A 23,865-nucleotide genomic window follows, 5' to 3' on the forward strand; every position below is an offset into this window, starting at 1 on the left:
TTATCAGTAGACGCCTTTTTTAAATCTTTAGGCCTGCTATATGATGACCCAGATAGAGAGGCGTCAGCTGAGAGTCACCTGCGTGCCCTTAAACAAGGTAAAAATCCAGCAGAGGTGTATTGTACCGAATTTCGCTGTTGGTCGAACGACTGTGGCTGGAATGACCCGGCCCTGCGCAGTCAGTTTCGCCTCGGTTTGTCTGAACTTATTAAAGACAGTCTCCTTCAGTACCCCGCTCCTGAGACTCTCGACAAACTCATGGAGCTTGCTATTAAACTAGATCGTCGTCTCCGAGAGCGGAGGGCTGAAAGAGGAACAACTTTTAGGCCTAATCCTTGTGTTTATACCTTTCCTGAGGACGTCGAGGAGCCTATGCAAATGGGTCTCTCCCGGCTGTCCCCAGAGGAAAGAACCAGAAGATTAAGTTCTGGTCTTTGTTTGTATTGTGGTGGTAAGGGACATATTGCTCGCAACTGCCCGAACAAGTCGGGAAACGCTCTGACCAAGTGAATTGTGAGGGGGTTCACTTGGGTCTGCAGCTAATCTCCTCTAATGATTCTCTATTAGTTCCTGTTAAGATTTCCTTTGGCAGCCTCAGTTTGTTGGTGTCGGCCTTCGTCGACAGTGGAGCTGCAGGAAATTTTATGGACTTAGCTTGGGCTAAGGCTTTAGGCATTCCACAGATACCCTTAGATAAACGTATCACCATGCACGGCTTGGATGGGGGTCCGCTTTCCAATGGGATAATTACTCACCGCACACCTCCAGTATTGCTGACAGTGGGGGCCCTACATTCAGAAGACATAAAATTTTACCTTACACATTCTCCGGCAGTTCCAGTAGTTTTGGGTCACCCCTGGCTTGCCTTTCATAATCCCACCATTGATTGGCGGTCTGGGGAGATTTCCCAATGGGGTCCTTTTTGCGTTAAGGAATGTATTTCCCATCCAGTCCGGGTTGCGGCAGTCGTCCCAGAACTTATTCCCGTGGAATATCAGGATTTTGCCGATGTTTTCTCAAAAGGCAATGCGGACGTTCTGCCTCCCCATCGGTCCTATGACTGTGCGATAGGTAAAGTGGCACCTGGAGCTAAATCTAAGGGGAGATTATATGCCCTGTCTGGGCCAGAAACCACGGCCATGGATAATTACATTCAGGAGAGCTTGAAAAAAGGCTTTATTAGGCCTTCGGAATCTCCATTGAGTGCAGGTTTTTTCTTTGTTGAGAAAAAAGATGGGTCGCTCAGACCATGTATTGATTTTCGGGCTCTGAATAAAATTTCTGTTAAGAACACTTACCCTTTGCCATTGATTTCAGTACTTTTTGATCAGTAACGCTCCACCGTGATCTTCTCAAAAATCGATCTTAGGGGAGCTTACAACCTCATCCGAATAAGATCTGGGGATGAGTGGAAGACGGCTTTCAGCACTCAGTCGGGTCACTATGTATACCTGGTGATGCCGTTTGGGCTGTCAAATGCTCCTGCGGTATTTCAAGACCTCATCAATGATGTTCTCCGTGACTTCCTTGGGAAGTTCGTAGTCGTTTAGTTAGACGACATTTTGATATACTCTGAGTCTATGGAACAACATATTACCCAGGTGCGTCTGGTTCTTCAAAAACTACGGGAGAATCATTTATACGCTAAGCTTGAGAAATGTGATTTTCACATCACAGAAGTGTCCTTCTTGGGGTACATTATTTCTCCCCAGGGATTTTTCATGGAACCGAAAAAACTCCAGGCCATCCTTAATTGGGCACAACCCACTAATTTAAAAGCAATTCAGCGCTTTTTAGGGTTTGCAAATTATTATAGGCGGTTCATTCATACCTTTTCTGATCTGGTCGCTCCTATAGTAGCATTGACTAAAAAAGGTGCGGATCCTTAAAATTGGTCGCCTGAAGCTGAGTCTGCCTTTCGGGCCTTGAAGCAGGCCTTTGTCTCGGCTCCTGTCCTCAGACACCCTAATCCGGAGCTCCCCTTTATTGTTGAGGTTGATGCCTCAGAGGTTGCAGTGGGGGCTATCCTTTCTCAGGAAGATCCGGAGTCTCAGGAATTACATCCTTGTGCCTTCATGTCCAGGAAATTCTCCTCCGCAGAATCCAACTATGACGTTGGTAATCGAGAATTAGTGGCAGTAAAATGGGCTTTTGAGGAGTGGAGGCATTGGCTGGAGGGAGCTAGGCATACTATTACAGTATTTACTGACCATAAGAACCTGCAATATATTGAGTCAGCTAAACGGCTTAATGCTCGGCAGGCACGTTGGGCATTGTTTTTTACTCGTTTCAGGTTTATTATCACCTTCAGGCCTGGTTCCAAGAATACGAAAGCTGATGCCCTGTCACGTTGCTTTCTTCCGGTTCACAATAGCAATCCTGTTACTACCCCCATAGTTCCATCATCAGTCATCCGGGCAGGCCTCACACAGGATTTGTTTACTCAGTTAAACCAGCTTCAACAGCAGGCTCCTAGACTTACTCCTGCTGGTCGTCTTTTTGTCCCTGAATTTTTGAGAGGCACTGTTTTAGCTGAGTTTTATGACAACAAAGTCTCTGGTCATCCAGGTATCACTAAAACCTTGGAGTTAGTCTCTCGCTCGGTGTGGTGGCCTAGTCTTTCTAAAGACGTAAGGGAATTTGTCCATTTCTGTCAGGTTTGTGCACAGCATAAGGTCCCTCGTTCGTTGCCGATCGGGCAACTCATACCTTTAGCCGTTCCTCTCAGGCCATGGTCTCATATATCCATGGATTTCGTGGTGGACCTTCCCCTTTCAGCCGGATTTCGAGTCATTTGGGTGGTAGTGGACCGTTTTAGTAAGATGGCTCATTTCATTGCTCTTCCCCGATTGCCCTCTGCTCAAGGGTTGGCAGTCTTGTTTCTTCGTCATGTGTTCAGGCTCCAGGGGTTGCCCAGGGATATTGTCTCTGATCGGGGTCCGCAATTCATTGCCCGTTTCTGGAAACGTTTTTGTGCCTCTTTAAATATGAAACTCTCTTTAACATCTGGGTACCATCCACAATCTAACGGGCAAACCGAACGAGTCAACCAGTCATTAAAACAATATTTACGCCTGTATTCGGCTAAACTCCAGAATGATAGCTCTGAATTTCTTCCTTTAGCCGAATTTGCTTATAATAACTCTTGTCATTCTTCCACCAAGGAGTCCCCATTCTTTTCAGTCTTTGGTTTTCATCCTAGAGCCAACTCTTTTTTCCATCATTCTTCAGTCTCCTCGTTGACCTTAACCTCCCATCTCAGAACAATTTGGAGAAAAGTGCACCTTGCCCTGAGAAAAGCTGCCTTCCGAGAAAATAAATTTTCTGACAGGCTCCGACGTCCTTGCACTTTTAAGGTGGGAGATAAGGTATGGTTGTCAACTCGCAACATCAAGCTCCGACAACCCTCGGCTAGATTGGGACCCAAATTTATTGGACCATTCCTTATCATTAAGAAGGTCAACCCAGTTGCTTTTCGGCTACGCTTGCCGAGATCTCTCAGAATTGGCAATACATTTCACTGTTCCCTTTTGAAACAGTATTTTTCTTCCAGGAGATTTCCTCGGAGGACTTCCCAGGGTAGATCTCCGGTGGATGTTCAGGGGCAACAAGAGTTCTTGGTGGAAAAGGTTTTAGATTCAAAAGTTTCCCGGGGCCGGCTTTATTTTTTGGTTCACTGGAAAGGCTATGGTCCGGAGGAAAGGTCTTGGGTCCTGGATAAGGATCTACATGCCCCTAAACTCAAGAGATTATTCTTTCAGGAATTTCCTCAGAAACCTGGCTTTAGGGGTTCTTTAACCCCTCCTCAAGGGGGGGGTACTGTTAGGTGCCGCGGTCCATGGCGCCGCTCGGTCTGTTTCCGAGCGACAACCGCGGCCGCTGCACCTTCCTCCCTGCCTGCCCGGCGCCTAGCAACTGGGGATGTCGTGCGCGCTGAGCCGCCGGGTCCCTAGCAACGCTAGGACGCCGTGCGCACCGAGCCGCCGGGTCCATAGCAACGGGGACGCCACAGGCGGACCGCGTTCCCCGTTGCAGTAATAAATTATGCACACATGTTTTCTCTGATCGTGCAGCAAGGCAGCTGCACGACATTTTCTGTAATTAGGCTCTGTACTCTGATTGGAGGGTTCCCTGTTATATGCCTCCTCAGTGCCTCACACAAATGCCGGTGATAGCTTCCTGTTTGCTGTTCCTGCCTTGCAGAACTCTGTTCCTGTCAGCTGTATTTAGTGGATCTTGTTCCATGCCCTTTTGAACCTAGGAGATCCGAAGCCGGTGCTGAGAATCCTTCTAGTCCTTGAGAACCTGTTGCTATCATCTGGGGTTCTCGCCCGGTTTCGTGAGTAGCGGCATCTGCCACGTGTTGCGGCCTATGCCGCTTAGGATTTACTTCTTTGAATTGGTGTATTTTCGGAGGTTTCCGCTTTCACTGTCCTTCCCGGAACTCGGCGGTGCCGTGTAGGGGAGTGGACGGTGGTTTTCTTTGTAGTTCTCTTCCTTTGGCGGCGTGCCGCGCATACTTTAGTTTTAGGTTTGCCAGTAGCCCCTGGCCTTGTTGTTTCAGTTAGAGGGCCCCTTGTTATTACCCTGTCTCAGTTCACTCTTTGTCTCTCCTTAAGACCTGAGGGGGCATCGGAGTTGGGCAGACTTAATCCGCCATTCAAACGCGGCTGCCATGGGCCCAAGAAACCATAGTCTCGCAAGAGTGAATTGACAGCACGGGTAAAACAACGGAGGTAGGGTGCCAGGGGCTATTCTCATTCCCTTTCCCTTTCCCAGCATTACGTCCTGATACTCAGGTCTCACCGTATAAGACCTCCCCTGACCTGAGTATCAGGATCATAACAAAATGATTAATGTGCCTATGTGTATAGTTAATCTAAATCTGTACTCAGTTATTTATATTTATTTAAAACCAGTGAATATAGTTGAATAAGTATACTTTGGAGGTATATAGCTGTGTAATATACATGGTGTGGTATAGAGGTGCAAACTTATTGAGGTACTATGGAACTTTGTGTGGGTATTCCCATATGCATCATAAATGTAAGGTGACCATGTTCCATTGAACTAGATTGAAAGCGCTTCTCACCTGATTGGAGGACAGGTGCCCTGAGGTGAAGCTGGGCACATGTATATGCAGGTGACTCGCGCGACCTCGGCGGGAAGGACCCGCGTCGCGCGACTAGACCCTGGAATATAAATAAGGGAGCCTTCGGCTGAGAGGGGGTCTTTCTCGAGTGCGCAGCCTCTGGAGCTGTTTCCCCTTCTCCAGCGCCGCTATTTGAGCTGTAAACTCTTGGCGGTTGCTGGGGTTGAGGGGGAGGCAACAGCGGGCGGTAGTGCACTGTTCTAGGAGCCGCTGGCCAAGCCTATGAGAGAGGTGCGGTCAGCTGAAGAGGCGGTGCCCGAGGTGGAGTGGCGGCTTGGGGGAGTGACGGAGAAGCGGCTCAGGTGCCGGGCTGCAGCGAGAAGTGACCCGGTGAAGTGCCAGTGCAGCCTCCTCCATTATTTCAAGGTGTCAGATGAACATACTCATCCCCTCAGATGAACATACTTACCATCTATAACGGGTCGCTATAGCGAAGCATAGCCGGGATGCCGACGCTGCTACCTGTATGATCCTAAAGATTGAAGGTCTGCCAATCAGAGCGCCCGGGGGGCGTGGCTCCTACGGATAACCTCGCGCAATTGGCTGGAGCTGATTGAGAAGCCATCAGAGGTCTGTGAAACTCTGCACACAATCACTATAGGTCAGCACTTATTAATACTAATACAGCTGCAGCACACAGGATTCCTACACCTATTATATTAGAAAAAACCCACCTCTAATGAGACTAGAGTTTTACAAGGCTGCTGAGCTTATCCCCCATATTGACTGTTCGTAAGGAGAGAGATACATATACTATCTATTAAATCCAGTATCTGCCAAATGACTCATAACAGAGAGGGGTATTATCAGCAATAAATTGTTTATTGACACTTGATAATAGCGTACATAATAGTCAAGGAGAGCTATTATTAACAGTGGTAAGAGCAGACAGTAATTAACAGTTTCCACATTATGGTAGAGACTATGCTGCTACTTCTATAAGCTCCATCTGGAAAGTTTACTTGTAGTGACATCTAGTGGATAGACTTGGTATTCTCAGTTATTATTCATTCACCTCAGGATTTCAACAGTGGATACCAGTTGGATACAATAATACTTATGTATCATTAAGAGGATACGTTTCTTAGTACAAGTAACTAATTTGTCTCAACAACTCTAATAGGCAGGAAAAAGGATACTTTTTGAGTCAATTCTGGATTAACAGACAGATAGATCCCATTCTTAACTGAGGATCAGCTTCTCCACTAATATAGGAGTAAAGCAAATATAGAAACATATATATGCATATATATATCTCCCATAAAGACTACTATACTAATAAGTTGTAAATATTATGACTTATTATAATACAGCTAGAGAATATAAGTTAATAAAATTGCTATAGTAATGATTGTAAATGCAATACAGTTTACCGTTAAAATATTATTATAATAGTAATTGAAATACTATTTGTGGGGTAGTAACTGGTCAATAATATTTACCTTGTATAGGATTGTTATACCTTACCGTTAATAGTGACATGATGTAAATTATAGGCCGTGTCATATCGAAGGTTGAAGCCATGTGTAATATGATGCTAATGAGCAAATCTTTGAAACAGTAAATACTTTAATATACACAGGCATTGTGGTACTGTGTTTCACTTACCTGGAAGTCAAGAAAAGTGACAGGAATCCAGAGAATACAGGTAAACCTTTATAGGTACAGCAGTAATTGTATGACATATATATATGGGTTTTCCCAAACGTACCCAAATACTATACATATATATATATATATATATATATATATATATTGTGACAAGAACACTGGGATAGTGTTTGAGGGCAGGTATATTTGTCCCAGGTTCTTGTCTTACATGTTTTAGAAAATGTTAACTTCTAGGAAAAATGCTTTTTGTTTTGTCTGAACCTTTTCAGTTTGCTGTAAAAGCTGGGTAAAGGCTCTGAGAGAGAGATAAGGCGAGTTCTAGACATTGGGCCCAGTTCGGGTCTTTGGCCTCACAGAGGGCTAATCAGGGTTTCAGCTGTGTAAGAGTGATATAGTGCTTCTAACCTGATTAGTATGGGCAGACTGCCTGGGAAGGCTGCAGGATCTGTGTGTGAGAGACACGCTTTCTGATGCAAGTAAGCTATACAGTATGTACTGAAGAACTCTGTGTTTTGTTTAGTGACAGTTAGGAACATCTTATGTTTAGTTAGTGCCGGACAGGCAAGGTATTTTTATTTTGGGGTTTGTTTTATTTTCTGTTTCAATAAAACTGGCCGGGGTCAGTTGTACCAGAAACTGGACTTGTGTTGTTCCTCAGCTGCTGCGTGCTGCCATATTCCCCAGGAAAAGGCACCTTGCACCCCTACAGTGTTACAACTTGGTGGAGAATGCGAGCAGGCCGTTCTGCGCATAAGTGAAAGCAGCAGCTTTGTGATGCCTGCAGAAAACGGTGGTTTATGCAGATACAGCCCAGTGTGAAGTTACTGAGACTCACCCCTGAGGGTTTGATATATGTCCTGGGTGAAAGCAGCTGCAAAGCCGCCTGAAAAATCTGTTGACATGGAGGATCTGCTTAAAGCCTTGCTGCAAGCTACAGCGGCTCAGCAGGAGGCCAACCGACAGCAGCAGGTGGCAATGGAGGAAAATTGGAGACTACAGCGTCAGGATAGAGAGGCCTTAGCAGAAGTGGTGCAGAGACTTGCAGCTCGGGTTGGAGATGTGGCCGTCAGTGCTCCAACCAGCTCTAGTTCTATACGAGCCAGTCACTTCCTGCAGAAAATGACAGAGGCTGATGATGTGGAGGCCTATCTGACCACGTTTGAAAGGACTGCCGAGCGTGAGAACTGGCCGAAAGCACAGTGGGCCAGTCTGCTGGCACCTTTCCTGTCAGGTGAGCCCCAAAAAGCTTACTTTGATTTAAGCCCTGCTGAGGCTCGGGACTATGATAAACTAAAGACTGAGATCCTGACCCGCCTGGGAGTCACGCTGTCAGTACGAGCACAATGGGTGCACCGTTGGCTGTACGCCATGGAGAAGCCTCCGCGCTCCCAGATGCACGACCTTATTCAGCTAACAAAAAAATGGCTGCAGCCAGAGACATTAACTGGTCCCCAGATGGTGGAAAGAGTCGTCATGGACCGCTACTTGAGATCTTTGCCCATGGTCCTGCGCAAGTGGGTGAGCCATGGAAACCCGGGTACTGCTGACCAATTAGTGGACATGGTAGAGAGGTATTTGGCAGCAGAGGAACTACTGATGACCACCCAGCAACCCATAGATCCTCGACAGCGCCCTTCAGTAAAGACTGGTAAGACTGTTCCGTGGGAAAACGTTGCTGGGCGGTTAAGAGAACGCAAGGCTGGAGAGACTGTAAACACTGGCCCTGGAAACAGGCCAATGGGGCTAGAACGGTCTATGCTGCCCAAATGGGTTGATAATCGTGTGGTTAAATGTTTTAGGTGTGGTATGCCAGGTCATGTTATTGCCAATTGCCCAGTCACGCAAGAACCCATGCAATGTGATGCTGCCTTTGAATGTCGCAGAATGTCTTTCTTTGCTAGGTTAGCCTGTACTGTGGTACCTTCACCTGAGCTGGAAAAACAAATGTGTGATGTGTTCTTAGAAGGTAACCGGGTAGAGGCCTTGCTAGATTCAGGAAGTTTAGTTACCCTCGTGAAAGCTGGGTTAGTGAACCCCTTAAAGGTCCAGCAAATACCTATTGGGGTAACTTGCATACATGGGGATACCCAATATTATGCCACTGCTGAGGTGAATATAGAAACTTGTTGTGGGTCAGCAATGGTTAAAGTGGGACTGGTCCCTACCTTGGTGCATGAGGCCATAATAGGGAGGGATTTTCCTCATTTTTGGAAACTGTGGGAATCACGGTTATCAACAGATGTGAGAAGTAAAAAGCCAGTTGATAATACCGGTGATTTTTTGGATGTACGTGGGTCTTCGGAACTTTCTGGCCCTTTGCCTTTTGCTAGTTTGGCTGGGGAAGTGACAGATGGGGAGTCCAGTGAGGACCCTCTTGCCGGGAACAGAGACATAGTAGTTAGAACTGAAAGCGTGCCTGACCTGGAGGTAAAGAAGGATCTGTTTGCGTCTGAACAGTTAAAGGATCCTACCTTAATAAAGGCTAGAGAGAATGTTAAGATTGTTAATGGGGAACCTGTGGTACCAGGTGACAGGGTTACGTATCCCCACATGGCCATCTGTAATGAGCTCTTGTACCACATTGTCAAAAGGGGTGAGGATGTGGTGGAACAGCTGGTAGTTCCCCAGCCTTATCGGAGAACGGTACTAGATTTAGCTCATAGTCACGTTACCGCAGGACATTTAGGGGCAGAAAAAACCACTGAAAGAGTTTTACAAAGGTTCTTTTGGCCAGGGGTTTATAAAGAAGTGTCTGAATATTGTTCTTCCTGTCCTGAATGCCAGTATCATGCCCCTAGACCCCATTTCAGGAGCCCACTAGTTCCCATGCCTATTATAGAGGTCCCGTTTGACAGAATAGCCATGGATCTCGTGGGGCCCTTGTTAAAGTCTGCTCGGGGCCATCAGTATATCCTGGTAATTATGGACTATGCCACTCGATATCCTGAGGCTGTCCCTTTACGCACTATCACAACCAAGGCGATAGCTAGGGAGCTGGTGCAGGTATTTAGTAGAGTGGGAATACCAAAAGAAATTTTGACTGACCAAGGTACTCCATTTATGTCAAGGATCATGAAAGAATTATGCAAGTTATTTAAGGTCACTCACCTCAGGACGTCCATCTACCATCCCCAAACTGACGGGTTGGTGGAAAGGTTTAATAAAACATTAAAAAGTATGTTAAAAAAGGTTGTTGAGAGAGATGGGAAAAACTGGGATTGTTTGTTGCCCTACTTGTTAATGGCCATCAGAGAAGTTCCTCAGTCCTCTACGGGGTTTTCTCCATTTGATTTGTTGTATGGTAGACACCCCAGAGGGCTGTTGGATGTTGCCAAAGAGACGTGGGAAGGACAGCCCACTCCTTATAGAAGCGTTATTGAGCATGTAACACAAATGCAGGATAGGATTGCAGCCGTGGTACCTGTTGTCAGAGAGCACATGGAACAGGCCCAAAGTGCTCAACAGAGGGTCTATAACCGGAGTGCCAAGATACGGGAATTTGCTCCTGGAGATAGAGTTCTTGTTTTGGTACCCACTGTGGAAAGCAAATTCCTAGCTAAATGGCAGGGTCCATTTGAGATTAGGGAAAAAGTGAATGAGGTTAATTACAAAGTATACCAGCCGGGAAAGAGAAAACCCGAACAGATCTACCATGTTAACTTAATCAAACCCTGGAAAGATAGGTTGTCTCTGTCAGCGGAGCCTTGCCCTTCGGTGTCTTCACCCCGGTTGCTTCCCGCAGTGAAGGTGTCAGAGACATTATCAGCTGATCAGAACAATCAGGTTAAAGAATTTCTCATCCAAAATAGGGAGGTATTTTCAGAGCTGCCTGGCCGAACGACCATAATAAAACATGACATTGTCACAGAACCAGGGGTCAGGGTTCATTTAAAGCCATATAGGATTCCTGAAGCTCAGCGAGAAGCTATTTCTAAGGAAGTTAAAACCATGTTAGAACTTGGAGTCATAGAGGAGTCTAACAGTGAGTGGTCCAGTCCCATAGTGCTCATCCCGAAGCCCGACGGTAGCATACGCTTCTGTAATGACTTTCGTAAGTTAAATGAGGTGTCCAAGTTTGACGCATACCCCATGCCCCGTGTGGATGAGCTTGTAGAAAGGCTGGGAACAGCCAGGTTTCTCACCACATTGGACCTGACCAAAGGTTACTGGCAAATACCTTTATCTGATAGCGCCAAAGAAAAAACAGCCTTTTCGGTTCCGGAGGGGCTGTACCAGTATAAGATGTTACCCTTTGGGTTGCATGGGGCTCCAGCAACCTTTCAACGGGCGATGGATAAAATTTTGAGGCCCCATAGAAAATATGCAGCTGCCTATTTGGATGATGTGGTAATTCACAGTACAGACTGGGGGTCACATTTGGTTAAAGTACAAGCAGTACTGGACTCAATCAGAGAGGCAGGGTTAACTGCTAACCCAAAGAAGTGCTGCCTCGCAATGGAGGAGGTCAAATACTTGGGCTTCACCATAGGCAGAGGTCTGATTAGGCCCCAATTGAATAAAGTTGATGCTATTCAAAACTGGCCTCGTCCAGTGAATAAAAAACAGGTAAGGGCTTTTTTGGGAATTACTGGGTACTATAGACGGTTTATTCCTAATTTTGCGACCACAGCGGTGCCGTTGTCAGACCTTACCAAAGGGAAGCAGTCAAATGTGGTGAAATGGAACCCTGATGCAGAAAAGGCGTTCCAAGCGTTAAAAGTGGCTTTGTGTTCACAACCGGTGTTGATAACACCAGATTTTTCAAAAGAATTTGTGGTACAGACAGATGCCTCAGAGGTAGGGATAGGTGCTGTGCTGTCCCAAACCAGAGATGGGGACGAACACCCTATCATTTATTTGAGTAGGAAACTCAATGAGCATGAAAAAAGGTATGCCATTGTGGAAAAGGAGGCTTTGGCCATTAAGTGGGCACTAGATACCTTGAGATATTACCTCTTGGGTAGACAATTCAGACTAGTGACAGACCATGCCCCTTTAAAATGGATGTATGTAAATAGAGGCAAGAATGCTCGTGTAACTAGATGGTTTCTAGCGTTGCAGGACTTTAAGTTTACTGTCGAACATAGACCGGGAACACAATTGGCCAACGCAGATGCATTGTCTCGCATCTTCTGTTTGGGGGCTACAAGTGTTCCGGCCCCTAGGTCGAAACAGGGGAGGGGGATATGTGACAAGAACACTGGGATAGTGTTTGAGGGCAGGTATATTTGTCCCAGGTTCTTGTCTTACATGTTTTAGAAAATGTTAACTTCTAGGAAAAATGCTTTTTGTTTTGTCTGAACCTTTTCAGTTTGCTGTAAAAGCTGGGTAAAGGCTCTGAGAGAGAGATAAGGCGAGTTCTAGACATTGGGCCCAGTTCGGGTCTTTGGCCTCACAGAGGGCTAATCAGGGTTTCAGCTGTGTAAGAGTGATATAGTGCTTCTAACCTGATTAGTATGGGCAGACTGCCTGGGAAGGCTGCAGGATCTGTGTGTGAGAGACACGCTTTCTGATGCAAGTAAGCTATACAGTATGTACTGAAGAACTCTGTGTTTTGTTTAGTGACAGTTAGGAACATCTTATGTTTAGTTAGTGCCGGACAGGCAAGGTATTTTTATTTTGGGGTTTGTTTTATTTTCTGTTTCAATAAAACTGGCCGGGGTCAGTTGTACCAGAAACTGGACTTGTGTTGTTCCTCAGCTGCTGCGTGCTGCCATATTCCCCAGGAAAAGGCACCTTGCACCCCTACAGTGTTACAATATATATATATATTATATTACAGTCAATAAATTTGGGTGGAGGCACTTAACTTACCTGAAACGTTAGTTCTCTGAAGAAAGGTAAACAGGGGTTACATTTGGAGGCACCGCATGAGATCATTTTGTAAGTTACTCAGGGATAGGTGAAGCACAGTAGCAGAATGACCCAATATACAAGGAGTGACGCCTTTGATTGGTGTATAAGGAAGGGAGTAATTCCTGAAAGGAGTTTTGTATTGATAGGGGATCTCACAGACACCACGGATGGTACTATTATGACAGAGATGTTATTTCTTTTTGGGATAAAGCAACCACGGATTGCTGATAAACAGTTTAGAGAAAGTGGAGAGATGAGTGCTGTATTAATAACTACTAGTCATGATTTAGAGTCTGAGTTGCTTCCAAAAGTGGTGGCTGTGAGGTCTAACCCTGAGCGCAGGTGGAACATTTTATGGCCTGAAAAGGACAGCAGTGAAAGGGCTGCTGAACCATTAAGGGTGGGTGACATGTCTTATCCAGCTAGTGGAGATCCCTCTGCAGCTGTGGGAGAAGGTAGTCAATTGCAGGGCCTTGAGGAAAAGCTAGGAAATCAGTTAGAGGTTATAGCTAATAAAGTAGTACATCAATTAGAATGGTGGCACTATGAGGGTAGCTATAGGCGATTGAGGCTTTTTTCGGGAATACTTCCTGTGCCTGTAGGCGAGGAATCTTATGAGGCGTGGAGAGAGGCAGCCATACAACAGTCTGAGGAGTGGCATTGTCCTGATCATATAAAGAAACAAAGAATAGTGGAAAGTCTACGGGGACCCGCTATGGGAATTATTCAGGCTACTAGAAAAAGTAATCCCGAAACTGCGGTAGCTGACTACTTCCAGGCCTTAGATTACACATATGGGACATTGGAGGATGTAGGTGATTTGGTTGCCAGATTTCACCATACCTATCAGGAGACAGGGGAAAAGTTATCGCAGTATGTGTATAGACTAAATAAATTAATCCATAAAATTATAGATAAAGGAGGGTTAGCTCCTGCTGAAGTTAATAGCAGCCGATTGAAACAGTTAATTAGGGGAGCGTTAACAACTGACCCTGTAGCTCAACGGTTGCGTTGTACAGCTTTATTATTAGGAAGTCCTACCCTTAATGATTTAATTAAGGAGATTACTCAGGAGGAAGCTTTAATTGCTACTAGAGAAAAGACTCATGCCAAGGCTGTAAAAGTGGTGGTACCCTCCCCTGAGGGCCAAGGGTCACGGGAGGATAAGTTAGTTTCCGTGGTAATGGAACAAAACAAGAAAATAGACCAGCTTATTCTTGCCCTAAATCAAAGGGTGGTACCCTCCAACGTTACCTCCAGTAATTCCCCTCGGGGAAGTAACAGTGGTAGAAGAAATTTTAGGAGAGGTGGAAGCTTTATAAATAGAGGGTGTTTCCGATGCGGGCAGCTAGGACATAGAGCAATGGAATGTTCCTTAGGATGGGAAATAACTGAAGAAGGAACTAATGTTCAGTTAGATAATTCTCTTCATCAGGGAAACGATGGTGGGAGATCGGCGGGCCCCTCGCCGTCTCCCAGAAATTAGATGTAGATTCAATGGGGAGCACCCAGTGGAGTAGTTCTATTCCGGATGGTATGATAGGACCTGCTCCATGGGTGGTCGTTAAATTAAATGGACATCCATGCCCTGTTTTGTTGGACAGTGGGTCCCAGGTGTCCATTATATTCAAGCATTGGTATAAACATTATCTATCTGATGTCCCTATCATGCCCCTGGAAGGACTGGTAATATGGGGATTAAGTGAACAGAAATACCCTTATTTAGGTTATGTGGTAGTTAATATAGAGATTCCGGAGGGATTCATGGGTGTGTCAGAGCCATTACCTCTAATTGCTCTGGTATGCCCAGAATCCCCAGGTGATGAAACTGTAATGCCAGTGATCATCGGGACTAATGCTCATTTATTCAGGGTCCTCAGTGATTGGTGTTTAAAAATGTGTAGGGAAGCCACCGTTATTACTATGTCGACTTGCCATGAGAAATACAGGGAAGGGGAGTCTGAGCACAGATAGTCCTCTCTGGTTCGGGGTCTGTCCCTGGAAGATTTAACTCCATGTTTCCAGGGGAGTGACATTGGGTTGGCAGAACGAAATACTTTATGTGAGGAATTGATGGAACGAGAGCATGTCTTCTCTCTTGGCGAATGGGATCTGGGAAAAGCAGAAGGAGTGGAACACTGTATAAAACTGACTGATGAGACTCCTTTCAGTGAGAGGTCACGCAGACTTGCTCCTGCAGATTACGATGATGTCAGACAGCATCTTCAAACTCTCTTGGAAACAGAAGTTATTCAACACTCTGAAAGTCCATATGCATCCCCTATCGTAGTGGCCCGTAAAAAAAATGGCAAAATTCGAATGTGTATTGATTATCGCACACTTAACCAACGCACTGTGCCTGATCAGTACACTGTTCCTAGGATAGAGGAGGCATTGGACTGTTTGCAGGGGAGTCAGTGGTTCACTGTGTTGGACCTGCGGAGTGGGTATTACCAAATACCTATGAGTCACCAGGATAGAGAGAAGACTGCTTTCATTTGTCCTTTGGGTTTCTTTGAATTTTTAAAGATGCCTCAGGGAATCAAGGGTGCCCCGGCCACCTTTCAGAGAACCATGGAGCAGACGGTGGGTGATATGAATTATCGTGAGGTATTAGTTTACCTTGATGATATTATCGTTTTTGGGTCCTCACTGCAGGAACATAACCACCGTCTGCTCAAGGTACTGGATAGATTATTGAAGAAAGGCTTTAAACTTTCTGTGGACAAATGTAAGTTCTGCCTGCCCTCTGTGACTTACTTGGGACATGTGGTCAGTTGACAGGGTATTTCTACCGATCCAACTAAAGTTGAAGCTGTGAACGGGTGGCCTAGACCCACGAAATTAAAGGAGTTAAGATCATTCCTTGGGTTTTGTGGGTACTATCGCCGCTTTGTGCCCTATTATTCTGTAATATGTCGCCCTCTCACTGATTTGACCAAGGGGTATCCGCCAGTTGGTAAAACCACAAAGGTCTCATCATGTAAAAAGGAGAGATATTTTAAACCATCTGAAGAGTTTGGAGATAGATGGACACATGAGTGTGAAGAGGCCTTCCTTAAATTAAAATGGAGTCTTACCAATGCTCCTGTATTGGCCTATGTTGACCCCACTCTGCCTTATACATTACATGTGGATGCATCCCTTGATGGTCTAGGGGCAGTGTTGTACCAAACTCATGAAGGAAAGTTACAACCGGTATCTTATATCAGCCGGGGATTGTCCAGTAGTGAGAGGAGATATCCTGTACACAAATTGGAGTTCCTTGCTCTTAAATGGGCTGTTGCTGATAGATTTCATGAGTACCTGTATGGGGCAAGTTTTGAGGTGTTCACTGACAATAAACCCCTGACCTATGTGCTTACCACCGCTAAATTAGATGCCACAGGGCACAGGTGGTTAGCTGCTTTGTCTATCTATGATTTCAAGATTAAATATCGCCCAGGCATCAACAACATAGATGCAGATTCTTTGTCTAGATTATCTAGAATCGAGAGTGAAATAGATGGATCTGAGTGCATTGAAGTTCCTGCAACCACCATTAAGGGATTGTGTTTTAACATCCCATGTGTAATGGCAGAAAGTGGGGAATGCATTAGTGCCCTTGGAGCCTCTGACAATGCTTTACCTCTGGCCTATTGTTGGTTAAGCCAACTAGAATTAGGGGGCTTGCCACATATAGGTCAGGGAAAGATCCGTATGGAACAACGGAGTGATCCTGATATCTCCATTGCTATACTCTGTCTTGAGTCTGGTCGTGCTGAACGTGATATGAGTTCTCTAACACATGCCTCCAAGTTACTGATGCGGCAAATAAAGCAATTAACTCTAAAGAATGGAATACTGTACCGTGAATTAGTTAAATCCAATGGGAAATTCAAATTACAATTAGTTACTCCACGGTGTTATAGAAAAACTATTTTGAAAGCATTACATGATCAGCACGGCCATCTCGGGGTAGAAAAGACAAAGGGACTGATAACTGATTGGTTTTACTGGCCCTTGATGGAACAGGATATTGAAAACTACTGTAGGACCTGTGGTAGCTGTATTTTGAGGAAGACTCTCCCCACCAAGTCCGCTTCTCTTGTTAATCTTCAGAGCCATGGTCCCATGGATCTAGTATGCATTGATTATTTATCATTGGAAACGTCACCTGGGAAGGAATGTAACATACTTGTAGTAACGGATCACTTCACCCGTTATGCCCAGGCTTATGTTACTTCTGATCAAAGGGCCGTTACCGTAGCCAAAACTTTATGGGAAAGGTTCTTTGTTCACTATGGTTTACCAGCCCGATTGCACTCCGACCAGGGGCGGGATTTTGAAGGAAGAGTTATTCGGGAGCTCTGTCTGTGCTGTGGGATTAAGAAATCCCGGACTACTCCTTACCACCCACAGGGTAATCCTCAGCCAGAGCGGTTTAACCGCACCCTGCTTGATATGATGGGCACCTTGGACCCCATGTGCCAAACACAGTGGAGTAGAAGGATATGTCACCTAGTGCATGCCTATAATTGCACTAGGAATGAATCCACTGGGTACTCCCCATATGAATTAATGTTTGGGCGGGAAGCCCGACTGCCCATAGATGTCTCATTAGGACTTCCCTCCCGGGATGCTGATGGACAAACTCATTCTCAATATATAATTAAATTACGAAAAGAGCTTAAATATGCATATAAAATAGCTCAGGAAGTTTCCAGAAAAGCGGGGGCCAAAACAGAGATCAAACATGACTTACGCGTAAAGGAAAATGTATTAAGGGTAGGAGATCGAGTACTAGTACAGCAACTGGGACTCCCCAGATGACGAAAATTAGCATATTGATGGAGGCCTGATCCATATGTGGTGATAGATCAATTACCCAACATACCCGTTTATAAACTACGGCCAGAGTCGGGGGAGGGAACAGTTCTCACATACCACTGACAGCATCTCTTGCCTATATCACAAAATCTTCATCTTCCTGAGGTTGTTGAAGCAACACCAGTGAGACGATCTAATTGGAAAAATAGTGGAAAAATGAGATCTACAGATAGCCAAAAACAAATAGAAGAAAGACCTGGTGAAAATAATGATGAGACCAATTACACTGATGAAGGTGCGGGATATTTTTATTATGATAATAATAAGTCAAGCAATGTCTCCCAGCATAACAAGTGTGACCCACACCAGGTTTTAGAGGAGAGTCCTTTGGGAAAGGAATATGTTATGTCCTCCAGAAATAGTAAAGGGAGTGGTATAGAGTTAGAAAGGGAACTGGTCTCAGAATGTGAGTCTAATGACTCAGTGGGTATTCCAATAAGTGACCTTTACGATGAGCCAGTAACTCTAGATGCAGGTGAGGAGATAGGGGGTAGGTATAGGATATCCAGAGAACGAAGGCCTCCATTAATTTTAATTTATCCGGAATTAGGTAATCCTGTATACTTACCTCAAGTAATACACTCAAGTATAGTATTCACCTGGCCATACTTTGAGTATAAACCATTGAAAGGAGAGCATATGTGGTGATCTGAGTAAAGGGGTATGAAGAATTATGCAGATCACCAGGGGGAGAATGTAGCATAGACATTATCTACTTATCTCACACATTTGTGGACGTATATTAGGTACGTCTCATTGCTAGGAATTTGGCATATAAGTGAAATGATTAATGTGCCTATGTGTATAGTTAATCTAAATCTGTACTTAGTTATTTATATTTATTTAAAACCAGTGAATATAGTTGAATAAGTATACATTGGAGGTATATAGCTGTGTAATATACATGGTGTGGTATAGAGGTGCAAACTTATTGAGGTACTATGGAACTTTGTGTGGGTATTCCCATATGCATCATAAATGTGAGGTGACCATGTTCCATTGAACTAGATTGAAAGCGCTTCTCACCTGATTGGAGGACAGGTGCCCTGAGGTGAAGCTGGGCACATGTATATGCAGGTGACTCGCGCGACCTAGGCGGGAAGGAACCGCGTCGCGCGACTAGACCCTGGAATATAAATAAGGGAGCCTTCGGCTGAGAGGGGGTCTTTCTCGAGTGCGCAGCCTCTGGAGCTGTTTCCCCTTCTCCAGCGCCGCTATTTGAGCTGTAAACTCTTGGCGGTTGCTGGGGTTGAGGGGGAGGCAACAGCGGGCGGTAGTGCACTGTTCTAGGAGCCGCTGGCCATGCCTATGAGAGAGGTGCGGTCAGCTGAAGAGGCGGTGCCCGAGGTGGAGTGGCGGCTTGGGGGAGTGACGGAGAAGCGGCTCAGGTGCCGGGCTGCAGCGAGAAGTGACCCGGTGAAGTGCCAGCGCAGACTCCTCCATTATTTCAAGGTGTCAGAGAGAGCCGGCCATCCCCTCAGATGAACATACTTACCATCTATAATGGGTCGCTATAGCGAAGCATAGCCGGGATGCCGACGCTGCTACCTGTATGATCCTAAAGATTGAAGGTCTGCCAATCAGAGCGCCCGGGGGGCGTGGCTACTACGAATAACCTCGCGCAATTGCCTGGAGCTGATTGAGAAGCCATCAGAGGTCTGTGAAACTCTGCACACAATCACTATAGGTCAGCACTTATTAATACTAATACAGCTGCAGCACACAGGATTCCTACACCTATTATATTAGAAAAAAACCACCTCTAATGAGACTAGAGTTTTACAAGGCTGCTGAGCTTATCCCCCATATTGACTATTCGTAAGGAGAGAGATATATATATATATATATATACTATCTATTAAATCCAGTATCTGCCAAATGACTCATAACAGAGAGGGGTATTATCAGCAATAAATTGTTTATTGACACTTGATAATAGCGTACATAATAGTCAAGGAGAGCTATTATTAACAGTGGTAAGAGCAGACAGTAATTAACAGTTTCCACATTACGGTAGAGACTATGCTGCTACTTCTATAAGCTCCATTTGGAAAGTTTACTTGTAGTGACATCTAGTGGATAGACTTGGTATTCTCAGTTATTATTCATTCACCTCAGGATTTCAACAGTGGATACCAGTTGGATACAATAACACTTATGTATCATTAAGAGGATACGTTTCTTAGTACAAGTAACTAATTTGTCTCAACAACTCTAATAGGCAGGAAAAAGGATACTTTTTGAGTCAATTCTGGATTAACAGACAGATAGATCCCATTCTTAACTGAGGATCAGCTTCTCCACTAATATAGGAGTAAAGCAAATATAGAAACATATATATGCATATATATATATCTCCCATAAAGACTACTATACTAATAAGTTGTAAATATTATGAATTATTATAATACAGCTAGAGAATATAAGTTAATAAAATTGCTATAGTAATGATTGTAAATGCAATACAGTTTACCGTTAAAATATTATTATAATAGTAATTGAAATACTATTTGTGGGGTAGTAACTGGTCAATAATATTTACCTTGTATAGGATTGTTATACCTTACCGTTAATAGTGACATGATGTAAATTATAGGCCGTGTCATATCGAAGGTTGAAGCCATGTGTAATATGATGCTAATGAGCAAATCTTTGAAACAGTAAATACTTTAAAATATACAGGCATTGTGGTACTGTGTTTCACTTACCTGGAAGTCAAGAAAAGTGACAGGAATCCAGAGAATACAGGTAAACCTTTATAGGTACAGCAGTAATTGTATGACATATATATGGGTTTTCCCAAACTTACCCAAGTACTATATATATATATATATATATATATATATATATATATATATATATAAATATTATATTACAGTCAATAAGTTTGGGTGGAGGCACTTAACTTACCTGAAACGTTAGTTCCCTGAAGAAAGGTAAACAGGGGTTACACAATGATATGATATATAATGTATCATATAATGCATTACATAATGTTGATGGCATTGAATTGTCTCTGCCTTGACTAGTGGCAGCATCTTCAGCACTAGGTGGAAGTGGATCTTGATCTTTTCCTATTTTACCCTCTACCTTTTTGATCTCCATTTTTTAATGTGTGGAATTATATGCCAGTAATATATCTGGAATTAGACGGTGGTAATGTCTGGAATTAGATACCACTAGATAGATACCAGATACCACTGTGACTGGAATGATGATGACCTATGCACAGTGACAGGACACTACCACAGCACCCTACAGCAGCCATATGCGGCACAAGACACTGGACTATTAGTAATGTACTGTAGTATACTGAGCACCACAATGCAGCACAAGACAATGGCCCTCATACCGAGTTGTTTGCTCGCTAGCTGCTTTTAGCAGCATTGCACACGCTAAGCCGCCGCCCTCTGGGAGTGTATCTTAGCATAGCAGAATTGCGAATGAAAGATTCGCAAAAATGCGAATAGAAATTTCTTAGCAGTTTCTGAGTAGCTCGACACTTACTCTGCCACTGCGATCAGTTCAGTCAGTTTCGTTCCTGGTTTGACGTCACAAACACACCCAGCGTTTGCCCAGGCACTCCCCCGTTTCTCCAGCCACTCCCATTTTCCCCAGAAACGGCAGCGTTTTTTCACACACACCCATAAAACGGCCAGTTTCCGCCCAGAAACACCCACTTCCTGTCAATCACACTCCGAACACCAGAACGAAGAAACTTCCTCGTAATTCCGTGAGTAAAATACCTAACTTTTGAGTAACATAACTAACCGCATGCGCTATGCGAACCTTGCGCATGTGCAGTAAGCGACTAATCGCAATATAGCGAAACTCAGCAACGAGCGAACAACTCGGAATGAGGGCCAATGAGCAGTGATACGGAGCACTGATGAAGATACTAGAACTGACACTGAGCAGCAAGATGCAGCACTGGACTATTAGTAATGTACTGTAGTATACTGAGCACCACAATGCAGCACAAGACAAAGAGCAGTGATACTGAGCACTGATGAGGATACTACTGAGAACTGACACTGAGCAGGAGAGACACACTACAATTTCATCTTGCACCTCTTTTTTAATTTATCTTTGCATCATGTGCTGTTTGGGGACTATGTTTTTAAGTGCCATCTTGTCTGACACTGCAGTGCCACTCCTAGATGGGCCAGGTGTTTGTGCCGCCCACTTGGGTCGCTTAGCTTAGTCATACAGCCACCTCGGTGCAAATTTTAGGACTAAAAATAATATTGTGAGGTGTGAGGTATTCAGAATAGACTGGATAGGAGTAGAAATTATGGTTATTGAGCTTAATAATACTATAGGATCAAAATTACCCCAAAATTCTATGATTTTAGTTGTTTGAGGTTTTTAAAAAAAATCACCCGAATCCAGAACCTGAAAGGGTGGTTTTGCCAAAATGCGTCCGTATCCAAAACACGACTGTGGATCCGAATCCAAAACCAAAACACGAAAAATGCCAGCTGCACATCTCTAGTTAGGGGAGAGGCATGTAGCCTTGTAGACTATGCACAGGTATATCTAGAAAAATATACGATCTAGTCTTTAACCAACCAATGCAAGAAAGTATTCAATGTGAAAATACGAAACACTAGACTAATTGGAGGTGCGCCCTAAAGCAAATTACAATGTTAGGATTAGGGGGTTCGGAAAGACCTATAGTGTATACACCAGGGACGTGCAGTCAGGGGAGGCAGGGGAGGCAGTGCCTCCCCTGTCTTCAATGATTAATATAATATAAAGAAAATACTTATGACACATAGTCTGTGTCATAAGTAATTTCTTTATATTAAGCTATACATTTCAGAGCTTAAAAGTGCTTTGGGAGGCACTGATAGCAGTGCCTCCCGTTTACAATAGGAACAGGCTAAAGCGGGGGGGCGGGGCAAAGCACAGGGCTGTAAAAGCCCATTAAAACCAGAGGGGAAAGCGGCACTTCTGCAAGTGCCTCGTTGACAGGGGAAACCGCCCCTGTCAGCGAGGCAGATGTGATTGGACAGCGGATCCAGTGCTGGATCCGCTAGTCCAATCACCCATATGCTGCGGGGAGCTGCTCTGTCTGTCAGAAAAAAAGAGACATTCTTCTACTATATGATACAGAAGGCGCCCCTTTCTGCACTGCACATACCGTGGTGTGTATCGTAACAGCAGCGCTGGCCACCCGCTTGTAATGATTACGGAAGTTCCCCCACACTCACACTGAAGCAGCACAGGAGGAGCTTTGGCGTCCACGGCAACAAACTACAAGCCAGATGCCAGCTAGAAGCTCCGGGAGTTATTGCAGCAGTAACGAATGTCAAAAGGTCACTCTCCTCTGCGTTTCCCTACCCTACAGTATAAGATAGCATCCCAGCACACAGCACCACAGTGTGAGTACTAACGACAGCCAGCAGACACTTGTTAACTATTTCCTGCCTTGCTGAATCCACATACAGTACTGCTGCAATTCCCTGCAGTCTGTAGCAATACTGCATCACAGACTGTTTATATTGAATGGGAGCTTGATCTGAATTGCTCTGGTGATCAACTTATGGGAGACCTTGGGGTAGATGTATTATACCCGAACATATCGTGTTGGTATAGCAATTCCTGCTTCGCCTCTTTACTGAGGCGAAGCAGAAAGAGGTAGCGACAACATGTATGAACATCTCGGCTGCCGCAGACCCCAGACCCCCCAGCACTAGGCTGATGCGCTGTGTCTCACCCCAGCCGGTTCACTGGACATGCACGAGATCTCGCTATTATCACGAGATCTCACATGCAGCCCAGAGCCGGCAACCACCACAGCCAGGGACAGAGCTGTCCCTGCTGTGGTGATGGGACAACAACACCTGCAGCTGTCAAATTCGATTGCTGCAGGTATCGGAACGGTCAGTGCCACTGACCATTTATACGTTGCTGTTATGCACACCAGTGCCAGCAGGAATGTACTGGTGTCTGAACGGAGAGGGATGCAAAACAAATGAACTCACAGACAGACTGGGGAATATGACATTACATACACAGAAGGTGATAGGGTAACAAAATAAACACAAAGTGAACAGAGAAGCCCAAAGGCTAAGAAACTGGGTGTCTCCCTAGTATTAGGAATGCTCAGATGGAAAGAAGCGAGATGTTGTGATTTAATACGTAGAGAACCCGAAATGCTGTTGCTAAGGGCAACAGCAAAACCCTAAAGGGTTACCAACGGGTGTGGCAGTAAACTCCATGGTCAGAGATGGAATAATAGACACAAGGAGAGTCTCCACAATCCTAGTCCTCACTTGCAGTGCACTGGTTCAGTTTACTGCCACTAAACTGACACCTGAACACCTTGCACAGTGAGAAAGGATTTTGGCAGGCAAGTCTGAGAATACAGC

The 23,865-nt window shown here is 44.8% G+C and overlaps 2 protein-coding genes across 5 annotated transcripts in view; one reads left to right on the top strand and one right to left on the bottom strand.

Moving 5' to 3' along the window:
• The window catches only part of LOC134966285 (myb-related transcription factor, partner of profilin-like), a 57,621-nt gene that overhangs the window by 24,753 nt on the left and 9,003 nt on the right, over nucleotides 1–23,865 (bottom strand). The window lies entirely within an intron of this gene.
• LOC134965243 (paraneoplastic antigen Ma1 homolog) lies at nucleotides 12,684–14,105 on the top strand. Its single transcript, XM_063941741.1, has one exon. It carries the CDS (start codon nucleotides 12,684–12,686, stop codon nucleotides 14,103–14,105), a length of 1,422 nt encoding a protein of 473 aa, XP_063797811.1.

This window comes from Pseudophryne corroboree, chromosome 10, assembly GCF_028390025.1.
Source record: "Pseudophryne corroboree isolate aPseCor3 chromosome 10, aPseCor3.hap2, whole genome shotgun sequence".
NCBI classification, from domain to species: domain Eukaryota; kingdom Metazoa; phylum Chordata; class Amphibia; order Anura; family Myobatrachidae; genus Pseudophryne; species Pseudophryne corroboree.

Bases quoted from the DNA above. Each gene is read 5' to 3' on its own strand.
- LOC134965243 (XM_063941741.1), top strand. From the start codon at position 12,684: ATGACCCAATATACAAGGAGTGACGCCTTTGATTGGTGTATAAGGAAG.